Genomic DNA, 19,287 nt, shown 5'->3' with positions numbered 1-19,287 from the left:
TTATATAAACCAGGGAAGAGCCGACATTCCCTCACTCTGGTGAGTTATATAAACCAGGGAAGAGCCGACATTCCCTCACTCTGGTGAGTTATATAAACCAGAGAAGAGCCGACATTCCCTCACTCTGGTGAGTTATATAAATCAGAGAAGAGCCGACATTCCCTCACTCTGGTGAGTTATATAAACCAGGGAAGAGCCAACATTCCCTCACTCTGGTGAGTTATATAAACCAGGGAAGAGCCGACATTCCCTCACTCTGGTGAGTTATATAAACCAGGGAAGAGCCGACATTCCCTCACTCTGGTGAGTTATATAAACCAGGGAAGAGCCGACATTCCCTCACTCTGGTGAGTTATATAAACCAGAGAAGAGCCGACATTCCCTCACTCTGGTGAGTTATATAAACCAGGGAAGAGCCGACATTCCCTCACTCTGGTGAGTTATATAAACCAGGGAAGAGCCGACATTCCCTCACACTTTGGGGGATACAGGCGATTCCCTCACTAAGCTCTATATTGAGCGCAGACATTCCCAGACTCGAGGAATACAGTGAGTTATACCGGGGAGCGCTGATATTTAATCCTGAGAGACTCAGGGCAGTACAGACTAAAGGGGAAATAAAACATTAATTCCAGGGGAATGTGCAGTTTGTGAGTGAATGGCGCTCGGGTACAGAGAGTACAGGCCTGGGTGCTCGAGTCCCGGGGGACAATGGGAAAGAGAATGAGCACAATAATAAATACAATGGGATTCCCAGTAGGAACACAAGGTGCTGGGAAACATTCATAGAGACAATACTAAGGACCTTGACATAAGTAACGGGGGGGGGAGAGAAATGACTTGCTTGGCACAAAGCTGAACCAGTGGCCACACACTGACCTACCCATTTAGATATTTCCATGAGAATGTCAGTGGGACAGCCATACAGCAATACCCCCCCAGGGGTACATTCATAAAGGTCCCTGCTGGGAAGGGGCAGAAGGGGGCTGAAAGCAAAGCAGCTAAAGGGTAAGTATTAGGGAACCCCAATGCTACTCCGCTCCCCACGTCGGTTTAGGTGTGAGTAGAAGTTGGAGCAAATCATTGTTGCACACGGAGGCCAATTCCCAATATTGCCTGGCTCTACTATCCCTAGTCCCTGGCCAAGTTCCAGTTCTGATAGCCCAGGCTCGAGTTAGTGGGGCAGCAGGTACAGCGAGAGACAAGCACAACAAACTGGCACTAAATGTGTATATATAAATGTGTATATACAGTATAACTGTGTATATATAACTGTGTATATATATAAATGTGTATATACAATATAACGGTGTATATATAAATGTGTATATATAAATGTGTATATACAGTATAACTGTGTATATATAAATGTGTATATATAAATGTGTATATACAGTATAATTGTGTATATATAAATGTGTATATACAGTATAATTGTGTATATATAAATGTGTATATATAAATGTGTATATACAGTATAATTGTGTATATATAAATGTGTATATACAGTATAATTGTGTAATATAAATGTGTATATACCCTCTGGCCATACCCCCCAGCCATCACTCCCTGCCACAGGGGCACTTACCTTGGTGGCTCTGGGCACTGCTCCAAGGAGGCAGGGGGGGCAATTAAAAGGCAAAGTTTGGCTGCGGCAGAGCAGGCCGGTCCCGGCTACCAGTCGTTCCCTAGCCCCACACGGGATGAGCCCAACAAATCAATCAAAACCCCCCAATCCAGAAAGAGTAGGAAGAGTCGATGTGAAAGACCTGAAAGTCAATGCAAGTTCCTGTGGTACCGAGCACTAACGCCCCCCGGGCTCTCAGGCAGCACCAGCCCCCGGCCAATCAAATGGAAATCAGCAGCAGGACAAGCAGGATCCACAGATGAAACAGGTTCCGTGCAGCAGCAGCAGCAGCGCCGGCAGGTAACTGGGAACCAACCTACCAGCTGAGTGTCAGAGACTGAACCTTCCACTCCCCCTCCCCATCTGTGTCTCCTTATACTCCCTCCCCCAGCACTGCCCCCCGTACCCACAGCCTGTCAGCCCCCCGCGCAGCATCAACCCCAGGCTCCTAATCAGCCAAACCAACTGAGCTGTCAGCTCGCAATCCTCACGGGGGGGGGGGACTACGGGCAGCCGGGGGGCTCTGCCAACCCACCCACTGAGTATTAGCAGCCAGGGTATATTATTCATTCTTATTATATAACTACCCGGCATGATATAATTGTATTGTTACTGTTACCCCAATGTTTCTATATATCTGTAACCTTGTTATGGGCTAAGGGGGCCCAGCCTGAAGGCCAGTTAGGGGGGGATTTGGGGTGAGTGCTTATTTGTGCCCTGGGTACCCCTGGAACTATAGCAGGGTGACTGTTACCCCAATGTTTCTATATATCTGTAACCTTGTTATGGGCTAAGGGGCCTGAAGGCCAGTTAGGGGGGGATTTGGGGTGAGTGCTTATTTGTGCCCTGGGTACCCCTGGAACTATAGCGGGGTGACTGTTACCCCAATGTTTCTATATATCTGTAACCTTGTTATGGGCTAAGGGGGCCCAGCCTGAAGGCCAGTTAGGGGGGGATTTGGGGTGAGTGCTTATTTGTGCCCTGGGTACCCCTGGAACTATAGCGGGGTGACTGTTACCCCAATGTTTCTATATATCTGTAACCTTGTTATGGGCTAAGGGGGCCCAGCCTGAAGGCCAGTTAGGGGGGTATTTGGGGTGAGTGCTTATTTGTGCCCTGGGTACCCCTGGAACTATAGCGGGGTGACTGTTACCCCAATGTTTCTATATATCTGTAACCTTGTTATGGGCTAAGGGGGCCCAGCCTGAAGGCCAGTTAGGGGGGGATTTGGGGTGCTTATTTGTGCCCTGGGTACCCCTGGAACTATAGCGGGGTGACTGTTACCCCAATGTTTCTATATATCTGTAACCTTGTTATGGGCTAAGGGGGCCCAGCCTGAAGGGGGGGATCACAGCAGAAACTACATAACAGAAGAATCACTATGAACTAATACTTCCAGTGGGGGCCTCTCAGCTCCTCATACACAGCCAATCCCAGACAATTCCTTTACATATTGGCCTGTGTATGGGGAGAGAGAAAGCCTCCCCAAGTGGTGTAGCTGGGGCCATATACTTGAAAGGCTTTAAAATCCTATTGGGTAAGGATGATATTGGGCCACTGGATAAATAAGCAAAGCCACTGGCTAGCTGAACATTCTGCCCCTCTGTGACCCCCCTACAGAGACAAACACACTACATGCAGCCGTCTGTAGGTAGACAAAAATGAACTGCATTAAAGCACTGCCCATGGTAACTTTGTGCTCTAGCGCCATCTTCAGGAAACTGCAGCTTCCCACACACCTGATCTTTACATTGATGCTGCATTCCAGGAACCAAATATACAGAGAATCAGAGCTGCTGGGTACTGAGTAACAACTGTATTCACTTAACTACCTGACCATGGGAAAGAGAACAGCCCAGATGCAGGAAATACTGGGAGGAGACTGGGTTCACTTACCCAAGTGATACTTACCCTTAGAACATAACATTTATTTAATGCTTAAATGATTCCCTTTTCTCTGTAATAATAAAACAGTACCTGTACTTGATCCCAACTAAGATATAATTACCCCTTATTGGGGGCAGAACAGCCCTATTGGGTTTATTTCATGGTTAAATGATTCCCTTTTCTCTGTAATAATAAAACAGAACCTTTACTTGATCCCAACTAAGATATAATTACCCCTTATTGGGGGCAGAACAGCCCTATTGGGTTTATTTAATGGTTAAATGATTCCCTTTTCTCTGTAATAATAAAACAGAACCTTTACTTGATCCCAACTAAGATATAATTACCCCTTATTGGGGCAGAACAGCCCTATTGGGTTTATTTCATGGTTAAATGATTCCCTTTTCTCTGTAATAATAAAACAGTACCTGTACTTGATCCCAACTAAGATATAATTACCCCTTATTGGGGCAGAACAGCCCTATTGGGTTTATTTAATGGTTAAATGATTCCCTTTTCTCTGTAATAATAAAACAGTACCTGTACTTGATCCCAACTAAGATATAATTACCCCTTATTGGGGCAGAACAGCCCTATTGGGTTTATTTAATGTTAAATAATTTGGATAAAGTTGATATAAACGTATTACTATAGCAGCAGAGGTTGATAAAGGCATAAGCCCAGGGAGTAATTGCTAGCTTGCTTGGGTGCACTCCCCTAATACTGTGCCTTTAGTGAGAGAAGGAATGTTCCCCGGCCCAGAGGGGCTTCTGGGTAGGGCTCTGCAGGACACGGCGAGGATTAGAATAGGGATATGTGGGGGGGCAGGACGCACACGTGGATTACACACAATTCCGTATCACTGTTTCTCAGAGGGAATTGAATTCACTTCAAACAGTTGTAACACTAACGTGGGCACAGTGGGGAGGTTAAAGGGCAACAAAGACTGCGCTTTTATCCAGAGGGGTCACATTATCCTTCCCTCATATAACGGGGAATGAGGGGTATAATGGGCTGAAATCTGCCCTCTATACAGTGACTGCTCCAGAGAGACATCTGCCGGCATCTCATTCATGCTGAGAATTCTCATTAAATCTGAATCCCTTAGACAGTACAGTATGGGGGTACAGCTTATTGTGTGCCCAGAACATTCCTTCTCTGTATATTTGTATTTATACATATGGGTAGGGGGTGCCATAGTGTTTCCCTTAGACAGTACAGTATGGGGGTACAGCTTATTGTGTGCCCAGAACATTCCTTCTCTGTATATTTGTATTTATACATATGGGTAGGGGGTGCCATAGTGTTTCCCTTAGACAGTACAGTATGGGGGTACAGCTTATTGTGTGCCCAGAACATTCCTTCTCTGTATATTTGTATTTATACATATGGGTAGGGGGTGCCATAGTGTTTCCCTTAGACAGTACAGTATGGGGGTACAGCTTATTGTGTGCCCAGAACATTCCCTCTCTGTATATTTGTATTTATACATATGGGTAGGGGGTGCCATAGTGTTTCCCTTAGACAGTACAGTATGGGGGTACAGCTTATTGTGTGCCCAGAACATTCCTTCTCTGTATATTTGTATTTATACATATGGGTAGGAGGTGCCATAGTGTTTCCCTTAGACAGTACAGTATGGGGGTACAGCTTATTGTGTGCCCAGAACATTCCTTCTCTGTATATTTGTATTTATACATATGGGTAGGGGGTGCCATAGTGTTTCCCTTAGACAGTACAGTATGGGGGTACAGCTTATTGTGTGCCCAGAACATTCCTTCTCTGTATATTTGTATTTATACATATGGGTAGGGGGTGCCATAGTGTTTCCCTTAGACAGTACAGTATGGGGGTACAGCTTATTGTGTGCCCAGAACATTCCTTCTCTGTATATATGTATTTATACATCTAATTATGGCAGAGACAAGCAAGATATGTATTTTCAGAAAACAGGTGATACTTCCCCTTTAATTGTATGTTAAGATAAACAACCCGTTAGAACACAAGCCCGACTGTGTCCCTGTAGTTCCTGTGCTGATACCCTGCTGAGAGCAGTCAGTCTATTGATAGCCTGATATAAATACTATATATATAATAAGCTGAGAGTATTAGCAGTGGGCAGGGGATGGTAAAGGGCAATAACAAACCCCTAGGAACCAACATGAACATGATCTGCTGGGAGCAGTGAGAGCGAGCGCCGCCCCACTGGGATCTCGGATCGTTACAAATAAAGTTCTATGCACAATGTTCCTGCCCTGCTGTGAATATTCCCGATACGTTGGCGGCAGTTACAGAAACAATATCTGATAATTCTGCGTATTTACGGCAGCCATCTTGTATCCAACATGGCCGCTGAGGGGGATACCGGCCCCTATTCCGTTCCAGTAGAACAATGAGTGAATAACTGGTGCCCCCGGGGGCAGAGCTTATTATCTGCGCTTGTGTGTGGCACAGAGATACCGAGGCTCCGGCGCTTGGCATTTACACAGCGTTGGGCTATTACTGGCCCCCGGCACTATCTGAGCTGCACGGCACCCCCCGACCCACGTTCTGCAACATCAATACCAAGGGCAACACCCGATGCGTCATGGAAATCACACACGGTGACACATGGGTAAATGTTAATGTGCGCGTGGCATTTCCCTGTCAGGTACGGTCTTTATCAGCCCTGTAACATTCCCATTCCCATGTGACCTGTGCTCTGATAAACTTCAGGCACACTTTACTGCTGCGCTGCAAGTTGGAGTGATATGCCCCCCCCCTCACCCCCAGCAGCCGATCAGCAGAACAATGGGAAGGGAGCAAGATAGCAGCTCCCAGTAGGTATCAGAATAGCACTCAATAGTAAGAAATCCAAGTCCGGCTTGGGACTCCTCCAGTTACATGGGAGTAGGAGAAACAATAGGTTAGCTGAAAGCAGTTCTAATGTGTAGCGCTGGCTGAAAGCTCAGACTCAGGCACACTTTACTGCTGCGCTGCAAGTTGGAGTGATATCCCCCCCCCCCTCACCCCCAGCAGCCGATCAGCAGAACAATGGGAAGGGAGCAAGATAGCAGCTCCCAGTAGGTATCAGAATAGCACTCAATAGTAAGAAATCCAAGTCCGGCTTGGGACTCCTCCAGTTACATGGGAGTAGGAGAAACAATAGGTTAGCTGAAAGCAGTTCTAATGGGTAGCGCTGGCTGAAAGCTCAGACTCAGGCACACTTTACTGCTGCGCTGCAAGTTGGAGTGATATCCCCCCCCCCCCTCACCCCCAGCAGTCGATCAGCAGAACAATGGGAAGGGAGCAAGATAGCAGCTCCCAGAACTGCCAGAGTGACTGCCATAGAGCTGCATGTAGGAAATGGGAAAGAAGAGAGGGAAAATGCACTTGATGACAATTCTAAATAAAGTCAAATTAAGCTCACTGTACATATTACACACATCCCGCAGCATCCCAGGAGCAGTTTGGGGCCCCTCTAGGGCAGAGGATTCCACCGGTCTATTTTATGGCCAGCCAATAGTTACCAGCAGGGTGGCGGCCTGATAGCACCGTTCCAACAAGCCTACTCCTTCTCAGCATCATCCCTGCCCAATCCACTCTTTTCCCATGATGCACCTGTCCATGGCTGTGCTGCACACATATACAGAGAGCAAAGCGAGTGCATGGAAACAGGAGTCACATTCAGGTACCACATTGTTACCCACTCCCTGTACCTTTCATTCAGCCAGTAACATGGGGGGGGGGGGGTGTAGAACAGGGGGTTACACAGTGTATCAGAGCACATACAGTCAGAGATCCAGGTAACCTCTCTTGTCCCATAATATATTCCTTCCCCCTCTGTGTACCTACCCTTGTATCCCCCCATTATTGCCCCATTCCAGGGGACATTTGCTTAAACCCAGGTTTTATCTGTGCCCTTTGTCCTTTAATATTGAATATGCCTTGGTATATACAGTGAATAATCAAACATACTTACGGTGAATTGGGCAATCAGAGCAACCTAGAACCCTATATTTATTCTGCAGAAAGCTTTACCTGCCTGAGTAACAGCCCTTGAAGCTCCCTCTGTTGAAGATAGCAGCAGCCATTTTAGCTCGGTCTCAGTAGCTTCCTGCTGCAGCTCTGGCTGCTGGGAGATCAGATTACACAGAGTTGGGAGGGGGAGCAAATTCTGATGGGAGGGGGAGAGAGGAGCAAACTGAGCAGACTCGTGCCCGTGCTCGGAAGGATATTTTTGAGAGCAGGAAGTCTGACACAGAAGACAAGAAGTCCTGTGCAGCGTTTCTGTGAGTGCTTATGGCTGTATTTATATAGACCTTACTGATAAAGCTTACTGAGTTTGTACCTTTTGTGAATTAAAACAAAATTCCAAGTAAGTGTAGCCAAAGTGCCAACTGGTATAGTGTGCATCAACAGTAAAGCATTTATACAGCACATATACGGCACATATAGAGCACATATATTATACAACGTATGTACAGACCCTCAGATATACGGCACATATACAGACGCTCAGACATACAGAACATTACAGAACATATACAGCGTATGTACAACTGATATCTGCCATATGTTTCTATTGAGCCATAATAGGCCGGGTACCATTTGTTCCTACCTCTTGGATCTGGGTTCGCACTTTGTTGATAGCTCGGAGCCAATGAGCTCTTGCAGGGGAAAACGGTGGCGGCCCAATGTCTTCATGGAAGCTGGAAGCAGAACATAATGGCACTTAGGAATGTGGTTTCTGAATGTCTGATGGTTCCCAAGCTGGAAGTACTGAGTAAAGGAACCATAATGTGAATAAGGTGCCAGTCAGCCCCCCCAGTAGGCACAGGGTCTGCTTCCTCTATAGCAGGGATCCCCAACCAGTGTCTCAGGGGCAACATGTTGCTCCCCAACCCCTTGGATGTTGCTCTCAGTGCCCCCAAACCAGGGAGTTATTTTTGAATTCCTGACTTGGGGGCAAGTTTTGGTTGAATAAAAACAAGATTTAGTACCCAATAAAGCCCCCTGTAAGCTGATTGGCTATTAGGGGCCTCTATGCACCCTATCACAGCCCTTATTTGGCTCCTCCATGAACTTGTGTTGCTCCCCAAGTCTTTTTACATTTGACTGTGGCTCCCGGGTAAGAAAGGTTGGGGACCCCTACTCTATAGTTATGACCCTGCAATAAGCCATTGGGTACAAGTGCCCCAGACCTGGGCCATACACACAGGCCTATATTACTCCATGATTGGTGTTTTCTGCCTCCTCCACACACTCCTGACCCTTATGGGGCCACAGCATTGCACCCACAAGGTCTCCTCCCTTAGTTGCCACCTCTCCAATGGAATAAACAATAACCAATCGTAAGGGAAACCATTCACCCCCCATCAGATTAGCTTTATTGTAGCTGCACCCCAGTTCTTTCGATCTTGTTTGTATTGTACAATCTTGATTGTATTACAGGAGGTTTACAATCAGCTCTGCTATGTTCAGCCAGCTCTTGTCTGTCTTCTAAACCAGTGCTGCCCAACATATTACAGGTAGTGGGCCAATTATATCTCGTACACCAAGTTGGAGGGAAGTCTATGGAGCGTCTGAGCAGAATGGGGGCCATAAAAATCCTTTGGAGGGCCACACCCAGCCCGGGGGCCTGCCGGTGGACAGCCCTGCTTTAAACAAACCTCCAGCCCATTCTATTTTGCACAATGGATCTTTATATAAATGTTAAAGGAGAAGGAAAGCTTAAATCACATGACAGGTACCCCCAGTGACTGTAATCACTTACCTGATACCCCAGGTTGGTGCTTCTGTTAGCTGGAAATTGCACCGGCCCGGGGTACGTCTGTGTAAGTGATCCCTACCTTTCTTCCAAACCCTGGGGCCGACGCATTCGCAGTAGAGGGAAAAGACCGGCTTTGTGTTGCCAAGATGGGCCTTTCGCTCAACTGCCAACGCAGCTTTCCTTCTCCTTTAATTATGGCACGGAACAGAGAGCCTTATAGGACGTCATTTCAAATGTAATTATATTATTGTAATTGTAATTATATATTGTATTATATTCTTAGATAATTATTTACTAAAAAAATCTATATTTTATTTGGAATCATTTTAAAGCAGTTATATGTCAGTGTATGTACCTCTCTCTTTTCTCTATGACGATGTCTTCGGGCCGATCAGGTTCTGGAGTGACTTGGGTTGGGACTTTCTCCAGTATAACCTCATTGGCCGCTCTTTCTGCCTCGTGGTCACTGTACCATTCTGGCCCATTCTTCCTCACATTGGCCGCCGGGTGATAGGAATAATTTGATTCCCTGGGTTCATCTTCCAGCTCCAGGCACTGAAGGTTTTCGTGGTAATGGTCCGAGTCACTGAGTTGTGAACTTCCTTGGCTGACATTGCCCGAAGAGCCATATCGGCTACTGCTGGCCGGACTGTGAGGGAGAGAGAGGAGCGAGAACAGTCAGAGAAAGTACCAGCGCTACAATAGCAGTATAACATAGGGAAGGGACTAGGGGGCATCGGGATTCCCATGATATAGGGAAGGGACTAGAGGGCATCGGGATACCCATGATATGGGGAAGGGACTAGAGGGCATCGGGATTCCCATGATACAGGGAAGGGACTAGGGGGCATCGGGATACCCATGATACAGGGAAGGGACTAGAGGGCATCGGGATTCCCATGATACAGGGAAGGGACTAGGGGGCATCGGCATTCCCATGATACAGGGAAGGGACTAGAGGGCATGGGGATACCCATGATACAGGGAAGGGACTAGAGGGCATGGGGATACCCCTGATATAGGGAAAGGAATAGAGGGCATGGGGATACCCCTGATACAGGGAAGGGACTAGAGGGCATGGGGATACCCCTGATACAGGGAAGGGACTAGGGGGAATCGGGATACCCATGATACAGGGAAGGGACTAGGGGGCATTGGGATTCCCATGATACAGGGAAGGGACTAGGGGGCATCGGCATTCCCATGATACAGGGAAGGGACTAGAGGGCATGGGGATACCCCTGATACAGGGAAGGGACTAGAGGGCATCGGGATACCCCTGATACAGGGAAGGGACTAGAGGGCATGGGGATACCCATGATACAGGGAAGGGACTAGAGGGCATGGGGATACCCATGATACAGGGAAGGGACTAGAGGGCATGGGGATACCCCTGATATAGGGAAGGGACTAGAGGGCATGGGGATACCCATGATACAGGGAAGGGACTAGAGGGCATGGGGATACCCATGATACAGGGAAGGGACTAGAGGGCATTGGATACATTGCTACAACACCATTATTACATAGGGAAGATACTGGAGGGAACATATAACACAGGGAATATAAAACATAAGGAGCTGAACACTAATAAAAAGGAAACAGCAGAAAATTACGTATGTAGGTTCCAAGTAAATTGTTTTTTTGACATGAGCTCATTACGAACTTGCATAAATAAATGTGCATAAACACTATGCGAAATTCCAAAAATAAATAAAAATATATATATATATATATCCATATGGAAAGCAGAGGGGCTTTAACCCCCAGAATCCATGACTGCCCAATGGGACAGGGTTGGGGAGGCGGTTGTGTGACTGTGAGCCTATGGTGGGGTTGGGAAAGGAAGAGGCAGGTTACCATGATTTCCTTTTTGTCTGTGGAATCAGGTATTTCTGTGTATAACAATATATATTTTATTGGAAGATCAGGCGCGTTTGTATCTAAGACCAGCTGAATAAGCTTATGTCCGAGAGGGTTTTTTCCCCTTTAAAATAGGTGTTCTAGCACAAAATAAGACTTCTGGGTAGAAATTAACTTGTTACAGTGGTCACTTCACCTGTGAATAGTAAAAATCTATTTGAAAAGTCTAGTGGCCTTGAAACCCAAATGATGAATGTATGGAAATTGCTCCTATTGGGTCATTTCCGGAAACCACTAATACTTTAGCCTCCAGTCCCAGGGCTATAAAACTCAAGCCTTTTCCACCAATGGTAGCTTAATGGCCCAAGGAACATTACCGATTCAGGATACAAATAAAGGCAGCCAATAAAGTGGCTCCATTTGTCCCTATCTTCCTCTCCCAGGGCCGCCATGTTGAACTGGAAGATCTGGAGAAACTGACCAATGACTTCCACGAAGGCCAAATGTCCTAATTTCAACCCTAACTGTCAGTATTTGTGTATTTGAATGTAAGCAAGAAGGTTTCAGTGACTGTGAGAGAAGAAGCAGAGACAGAGGGAATGAGAATGGGGTGGGGATATCGGGTGAAGATCCACAAGCAACAAGCCCTAATCTCCCCTTGCCTTCATGCAGATGGACCATTCCCATTGGCTGCTGCCAATGGGAATAGTCCATCTGCATGAAGGCAAGGGGAGATTAGGGCTTGTTGCTTGTGTTCTACAATTCCTTGATACAGAAGGCTTATACATGAGCATAATTACACTATCAGTGCACTAATGAACTAATTATTGACTTCTCAAGGAGCCAGTATGGCCACAGCCAATGGTAGAAGGGGCTTGGTTTGCCCAACTGGACTCAAAGAAACTCTCAACTGTTGGTGCCAATAAAGCCAATGGGGCACAGAAAGAATGAGGATGGCTGAGATGATCAAAGGGAACTTGTCACCCTTAGAGATAATTCCCAATGTATTTCTGTCATGTTTTTAAAGCAAAATCACAGCCAGCAGGCAGCCGCCATTTTGTGGGCATGGTTATTAAGTCAAAGTTTTGTGTCACCCCAATATCTAGTGTATGCGTCAGAATGGGGGACCTGATGCCCATGTACTGGCTACACAATTATATGGGGAGGAGGGAGGGGGAAAGAGAGTGCTGAATGGAAATTAAATGCCTGCCCTCCCCCCATGTCTAAAGGTGCCCATACACGTGAAGATTCACTCGCTTGGCGAGATCACCAAGCGAGCGGATCTTCACCCGATATCCCCATCTATGGGTGGGCGATATCGGGGAATGTGTAGGTCAATTCGATCGTTTGGCCCAACGGGGCTCAAAGGGGCCAAACGATCGAATTATATTGGCGGCAATGGGGCAGTCGGGTTGGGGACCGAATCAAGGAGCCGATGTGGCCCCCGATCCGACTAGATTTTTTAACCTGCCCAATCGATATCTGGCTGATTTGAGGCTAGATATCGGTTGGGAAGACCCGTCGGTAGTGCCCATAGAGGGACCGATATCGGCAGCTAGAATCGGCCCGTTGTGGGGGACCGTAAGACACAGAGGCGGGGCAGGCAATATATGATTGACAGCTGGTATTTTTAAATGCCTTTATAATGGGTATGGATTAGGGTTTCATGTTTCATTGGAAAATAACTTATTATACAGCTTTTTATGTTTGGGTGACAAGTCCCCAAAACAGGGGGTACACACAAGTTTTCTGCTGATTTCCAGGGCTTATAGGGATTCTGGGTAGCGGAGCCATAGTTTGGCTTTCATAATATACAGAGCAGATCATGTCAGAGACAGAACAGACAGCGGGATTCAATATGCAGCAACTGAGCAGCAGTTATTATTTGTGCTCTGGTTTCTTACCACCCCAGCCAATGAGACAACAGCATTAAATCAGCAGGCCATGGCCGTATAGAACCTACAGTAACGTCAGTGCATATGGAATCCTCACATCAGTAGGAGCAGTGGAATCACAACATGGGTCTTTTATGGGTCCCTCGTGTACGTTTTTGATTTTGCTCATTCTGCAGACATTACACCAGAGAGGGTACTAAGAACGGCCATTGTATTCTATCCAGAACATCCCATAAATGATGGTTCAACCGAACATGAATTTTTGACTTGTTTTGGTTAAATCTCCCATAATACCCTGGTGTCCCAGTACCCTCTTGTAATGACAAACCATTATCCTTGGCAAGAACAAAATGCAAAAGCTTCGAAGCAGAGGTCTACTAAAACTACAAGTGATCATCTAGAAAGGTCTTCTCCTGAGGTGGAGAAAATGCTTGATGATCGGGTAAGATGGGGGGAGGGGTCAAAAGAACATCACAATAAGATAAATGACTACGGGGCATTTGCTTTGGAACTAACAAGCTGCTATACGTGTGGTTTCTACTGAAAGAAGTCTACACCCAGCCGGCTAAGGGAGAAAGGGGATGAACTATGGAATCAATACACAATGTCTACCAACGGTTCTAAGTCTGCATTATAAATGGACCTTACTCCATTTATTATGCTTTCACTATAAACTGGCCTTTTTGGTTTCCTAGGTTCCACTTGAGTCTTCTCTGAATTCCCCTGCGTACATGTGGGTGTACCTGTTCTAGAAGGAACAGCTAGCTCTCGTGGCTTTAGTTCTGGCTCATACTGATCATCTAAGGAGCTTCCAGGGCATTTTTCAAAAGCAGGTATGGGACTTGAGGCAGAAGAACCAATCGAATCTTCAGTGCTCAATGGCTTATCAATACTTGTTTTCAAGTGCTTCTTGGGTAATTTACAATCATCTGGCAGTTTAGAAGGACTTTCTTCAGCAGGCAATAAAGTATGACCTTCCTTAACAGGCAATGTAGAAGTAATGTCCTCAGCAGGCAATTCCAGAGAACGTCCCTCATTGGTCAAAGCTGTAGCAAATGGGTCCTCGCTTTGCTGAATTAAAGCTTTACTCTCCGGATGGAGGTATTCTTCATTTTTAGTAATCAGATTTTTAGGAGGAGACTGGTTCTCCAAAGTACTTTCAGATTGACTGTCTTTGGAGTCTTTTTGCCAAGGAAATGACAATTCGATCTTTCCAAAGACGGACGACTGGCTGTTATATTGTTTATTTGATTTGTTCTCATTTCCCATATCAAATAAGGAGGAAGAAAACTTCTTCAAAGAAGACATAAAACCAAGCTCTAGGGTATCGGAGGCTGGTGGAGGAGGAGGAGGAGGGTTTGTGGGTAACGGTATATTTCTTGCATCTTTCCCCAAAGCCTGAGAAACATGAGAAGTAGGGCTGATTTTTATACTTTGCACATTTAGACTAGATGAAAGGGAATCCTTTGTAGCATTCTCCGGTTCAGATAAAGGCACAATTTGTGCATTTATTTGCAAATCTGGGTTTGTATCAAACAGGTCAGATGGTTGATCTGCAACAGATACAGTTTGAGAGCTATTACCCGTTCCATATATGTGATTTCCAGTCTCCTCAGTTAGATTTACATTGCACAAATCGCTATCATGAACCAGGTCTTTGTTGTCCGACGGTAAATCTTCTTCGGGGCAAACTTTTTGCGTTACAACGACGTCTTCGGTTTTCAAATGAGTATCCTTCATACTTTCATCAAAAGCACCACCCTCGCAAATTTCAGCCTGTTTAACTAAATGCTTGTTTGTATGACCTACTGTTGACATGCTAGCTTTAGGAGCACCACTGTGCTTGGGGTCCTGCACCGGGGGTTCAGTCATTTTACTAGGCGTTGGACTTGGAGAAGTAAATATTCCAAACAAATCGGTAGAAAAGGCTTTATTTTGAGGTCCTGATGAAAAGTTGAACAACGAGTTTTTCTTTGGCAAAGAAGATGTAGCCTGAGGCGTGAAAGAAAAGCTAGCAGATGACTTTGGGGGCTCGCTGGAGAACACATTGATTTTCGACATGAAACTAGAAAACATTTCAACAGAGGAATCAAATACCGTTTTCTCTTGGATGGATTCTTTAGACTGATTTGCGGTTGCCGGATCATCTAAAGTTTTCTGTAAGGATACATTTTCTCTGGGAAGGTTAAAGCTGTTCTGTGAAGTGTTTGAGGTTAAGGTTTCCTTTGGCAAACTGCTATTTACGGTTGAAATATCTATATTCTCTTGTGTTATGGGCAAGCTTTCATCATCTGGAGCAAAGTTGCGCTGTGGATCAAAAATGTTACGACTTTCAGTAAATGGAGGATCTTTTTCACAGATAAAAGGTTTAGTGCCAACTTGAAGTTCTTCACTGTGTTCTGGAGGCTGGAAATGATCATAGTTATGATCTTCTAATTGTTCAGAAATGCTGTTGTCTAAATTAGAAAGAGTTTCATCTCCACTTAAAAAATGATTAGAAAACGTATCTTGATCGGAGATGGCGATAACCAAATTTGAAAGTGATTCTTTATCCCCTTCAAAATGATTTCCTGAGAATGTATCTGAACTATGGTTGTCCAAGTTAGGATCTGTTTGGTCATGATGGTCTGAGAAAGTATCTGCCAGTTGTGTCGAAACTCTGTGGTCCAAATTAGAATGTGTTTTCTTATCACTTACTGAAAAGGACACACCTAATTCACTCTTACTTGTTCTATCGACTTCATCCCTTCTTGCTCTATCGACTTCATCCCTTCTTGCTCTATCGACTTCATCCCTTCTTGCTCTATCGACTTCATCCCTTCTTGCTCTATCAACTTCATCCCTTCTTGCTCTATCAACTTCATCCCTTCTTGCTCTATCAACTTCATCCCTTCTTGCTCTATCAACTTCATCCCTTCTTGCTCTATCAACTTCATCCTGCACATCTTCACGATCCGGCCTTCTGTATGTGTTCTTATCTTCAGTTGATGTTCTTGAGGTGTCTGGGACATTCTGAGTTTTCTCATCAAAAATGGAGAATCCAAAGATACTAGAAAAGGAAGTACTATTCTGGGATGTACTTTGAGAGTTACTTGATGAGAATAATGATGGCAACTTAAAAAGACCCTGTGGCTGGGAATCCTGAGTCTGAGATGGCCTTTGCTGTGTTGCTGGTGCTGGCTGTGGTTTCTCGGGTCTGCTAAAGAAAGAGAAAATACTACTTGCCGTTTGTGACAAACTTTCAGCAATCGGGGCACTCTGCGGGGAGGATTTAGTTTGAGGCTCCTCATTCCATAACGGTTTCGATTGAATTTTCTCTGCTAGAACTGGCTTTGTTTGATTGACACGCGTAGATGATTGGCCAGAATCTTCTTGGTGGAACTTTTCACTGCCAGCATTTGAGAAATTCTCTGCAAATTCACTATGTACATTTGAATTCAGGGGCGTTGTGCTTTCTCCATACAATCTGGTCGCTGGATGGGAGTTCAGACCAATGTCTCTAATGGTCCCCTGTTTTTTTAAACATTTAGTCCTTGTTTTAAATGATTGTTGTGCTTCTGTAAACGCTATGTCTTTTTGGCAGGGCTCTGGATCATGACCGACTTCGCTTATGGTCCCCTGATGTTTCAGTTTTCTTGCTGGATCTGCATTGGATGACACAACTTGCTTATTCTCATTAACCCCAAAGCTTACTTTCATGTCACTCTGAGGGGAGACTTTTATATCAACTGGATGCTTTGTAGGTGTTTCAGCTTTAAAAATTTCTCCTAGGGAACCAAATATAGAAGTGATGCCTGAAGACTCGGTATTTCCCTTTGGAACGTTAGTGTCGTGTTTATCCGAGACATTAGTGATTGTACCGCATTGAGGATGAGACAAAGGTTTCATATTTTCTGAACCTTTTGTAGGGCTTGTTTCCGTTTTGAAGAGGTCACCTATGGAGCCAAATATGGAGGAAATAGCGGATGATTCCTTGGAAGCCGTCTCTTTATATTGTTCCGTATTTAGGGTACCGGCGTTGCTTGTTGCTGTGGCCTCCTGCTGAAGTGGCGATGAGGATTTCATGTTGTTATCTGTACTCTTTGTAGAAATCGTTTCAGTTTTAAAGATTTCTCCAATGGAGCCAAACAGAGAACCAATTCCTGATGATTCTTTAGCTTCATTGGAAGTTGTATCTTTAGGTTTTTCTGTATTTTCCATTAAATTGGTATTGGACTGGTGAGATTTTTCTGCACCTGTATCTGTTTGAGTCTTAAAAAACCTGAAGAATCCAGAAATATTACCCGTTTCATTACTTTCTTTAGCAGAATCTTTGTCATTTATGTTAAATATCTGCATTGCACTCTGAAATAAACTTTTCTCGGGCACATCTGGAGCGGGTTTAGCCTCACCGGCGCTACCGGGAAATTGCAGATCCCTTGCTTTTTCTTTATTCATATTATTGGTATTTACTTTGAGTGGTGCAGTTGTATCATTAACATTTTTATTCTGATAGTCTGTTTGTTGTGTCAAAGGCATGTTTAGCAGTGAATCACTCTGTAAATGCGGTCTTGGTGTATCATGAATATCGTAACCACTGAGGCGGTTGGTGGCCTTCATGCTTTCCTGGGATTGGTTTCTCACAAAGTGTTTGTTACCAGGTAAGAATTCCTTTGTTGCCTGTTTTGATGGACTGTCTATAGTCACAGAAGATTCCTTTGTATCTGCCGCTTTACCAAAGAGACTACCAAGGGAGGAAAACAATGATGACACGGGGTTGAACTGAGATTTGTCATTGTCTGAACTTGGTCTTTCCATAGACTGAACATGATCTTGGTTACTTGATTTCATAATGTTAAAACCTGGGATTCTAATGACTCCTTTGTCGAGGACACCAGTCGATTTACATTTCTTACTCATTGAATGGCTTTCCTCTAAGCTTGGAGGCAATTTGCGATGCTTCCGTAGATCAAGGCATACTGGATACTTTTCGGGGAAATGCATGTCGTTATCACTCCTTAAATCGACCTTAACTTTTTTAAGTTTACGACTTGAAAAATCTAAAGGCTGGTCTATTTGACTGTGTATGGATTCTTCAAACATGTTGGAGAAAGTCTCCAAATTCATGTTCATTAACTGATCATTCCTGTTTAAAGCTAAATCAAGGGGGTAGTTTTCCATGTCATGTTCAATTTGCTCCTCCATCATAAACAGAGAAGGTATCCCGTCATTTAGAGGGACTTTGAATCCACAAACAATAACATCGTCTGCTTGAGAGTAATCACCTTGTAAAAGATCTTCATAGTCTAAATAAGCATATGTGTCAGGGGTGCAGACATAAACATATTCCCCCGTGGGATCAGTTAGGAGTGAATATATATATTGACCATCGCTGTACATATAATAACCACAATCTCCTTCTTCCGAGGGCCACCAGAGACCAAACTCAAGCAATGCCAGCCACTCAAAATAATCATCACTGTATAAAGTGCTTTCATCGCTGTATAATATACTTTCATCCAGATTTAGTGACTCTTGGTCAATCAAGGTCCAAAGGTTACTGTCACAGTTTGACGAATAACTCAAATCCATTGGCAATCCTTCACTGGTGGAGTCATCTACAATCGATGCAACGTTGATGCCCTCTTCACAAGACACATCTAATGTCCAGACGTCGGCCGGGTCAAGGTTTCGTTCTTCAATTTGAATAAACGATACCCAGTCTAAATTGGCGTTGTTGTCCCTTTGGCATAAATTAATGACTGTATCGTTTGATTCGGTTGAATTGATTGTTTGACTGGAAAGGTAATTCTGATTGGCAACTAAATGTGCAGGACATTGATCAGGCTGCCAACCAGTAGTATCATATTCCCACTCAAAACTTGACTGGCTTCTGCAGTCGTCCCCCCATTTAGGTTTGTGAGAAATGTCTGGAATATTATTTAGGATGAAAGAAGGATTTTTTTCTGGAATTTTCTCATAATCATCAATCCAACACAATCCACTGTCTTCGAAGTCATTATCAAACTGGACAGATACATCCCTTGATAGTGATTCTGATTTATGACGGCCGTTAGTTTCATCTTGGAAAGCCACCTTTTGTTCTTCATTGACGACCTCAACTTTTTGATAAACCTCTGGTTGATCAGGGTTACTTATATTCTCTTCCTGTTTGGGCAAAAGATTTTTAATTTTACTGAAAAAACCACCTTCCTCCTTGTCACTGACTCTCCCCGCATTAAAGGGAAAGGTTCCTTGAGCCGAAGCTTTTACTTGTGTGTCAT

General features: G+C 44.7%; 1 protein-coding gene across 6 annotated transcripts in view; it reads right to left on the bottom strand.

Moving 5' to 3' along the window:
- LOC100489443 (protein unc-13 homolog B) overlaps positions 1-19,287 on the bottom strand; it is a 158,435-nt gene that overhangs the window by 75,815 nt on the left and 63,333 nt on the right. For 3 of the 6 annotated variants that reach the window (XM_031894975.1, XM_031894973.1, XM_031894972.1), the window contains 2 exons: positions 9,622-9,915; positions 8,115-8,205 (listed from right to left, as the gene is read on the bottom strand). In XM_031894975.1, the coding sequence (XP_031750835.1) occupies positions 8,115-8,205; positions 9,622-9,915 (385 nt within the window). Of the gene's footprint in view, positions 1-1,588; positions 1,960-8,114; positions 8,206-9,621; positions 9,916-19,287 lie in introns of those variants that run through there. The other 3 variants (XM_031894969.1, XM_031894970.1, XM_031894971.1) reach the window with 1 other exon arrangement.

Source organism: Xenopus tropicalis, chromosome 1, assembly GCF_000004195.4.
Source record: "Xenopus tropicalis strain Nigerian chromosome 1, UCB_Xtro_10.0, whole genome shotgun sequence".
NCBI lineage: Eukaryota > Metazoa > Chordata > Amphibia > Anura > Pipidae > Xenopus > Xenopus tropicalis.
The sequence above is the reverse complement of the archived record's forward strand: the minus strand, read 5'-3'. Positions and strand labels throughout refer to the sequence as shown.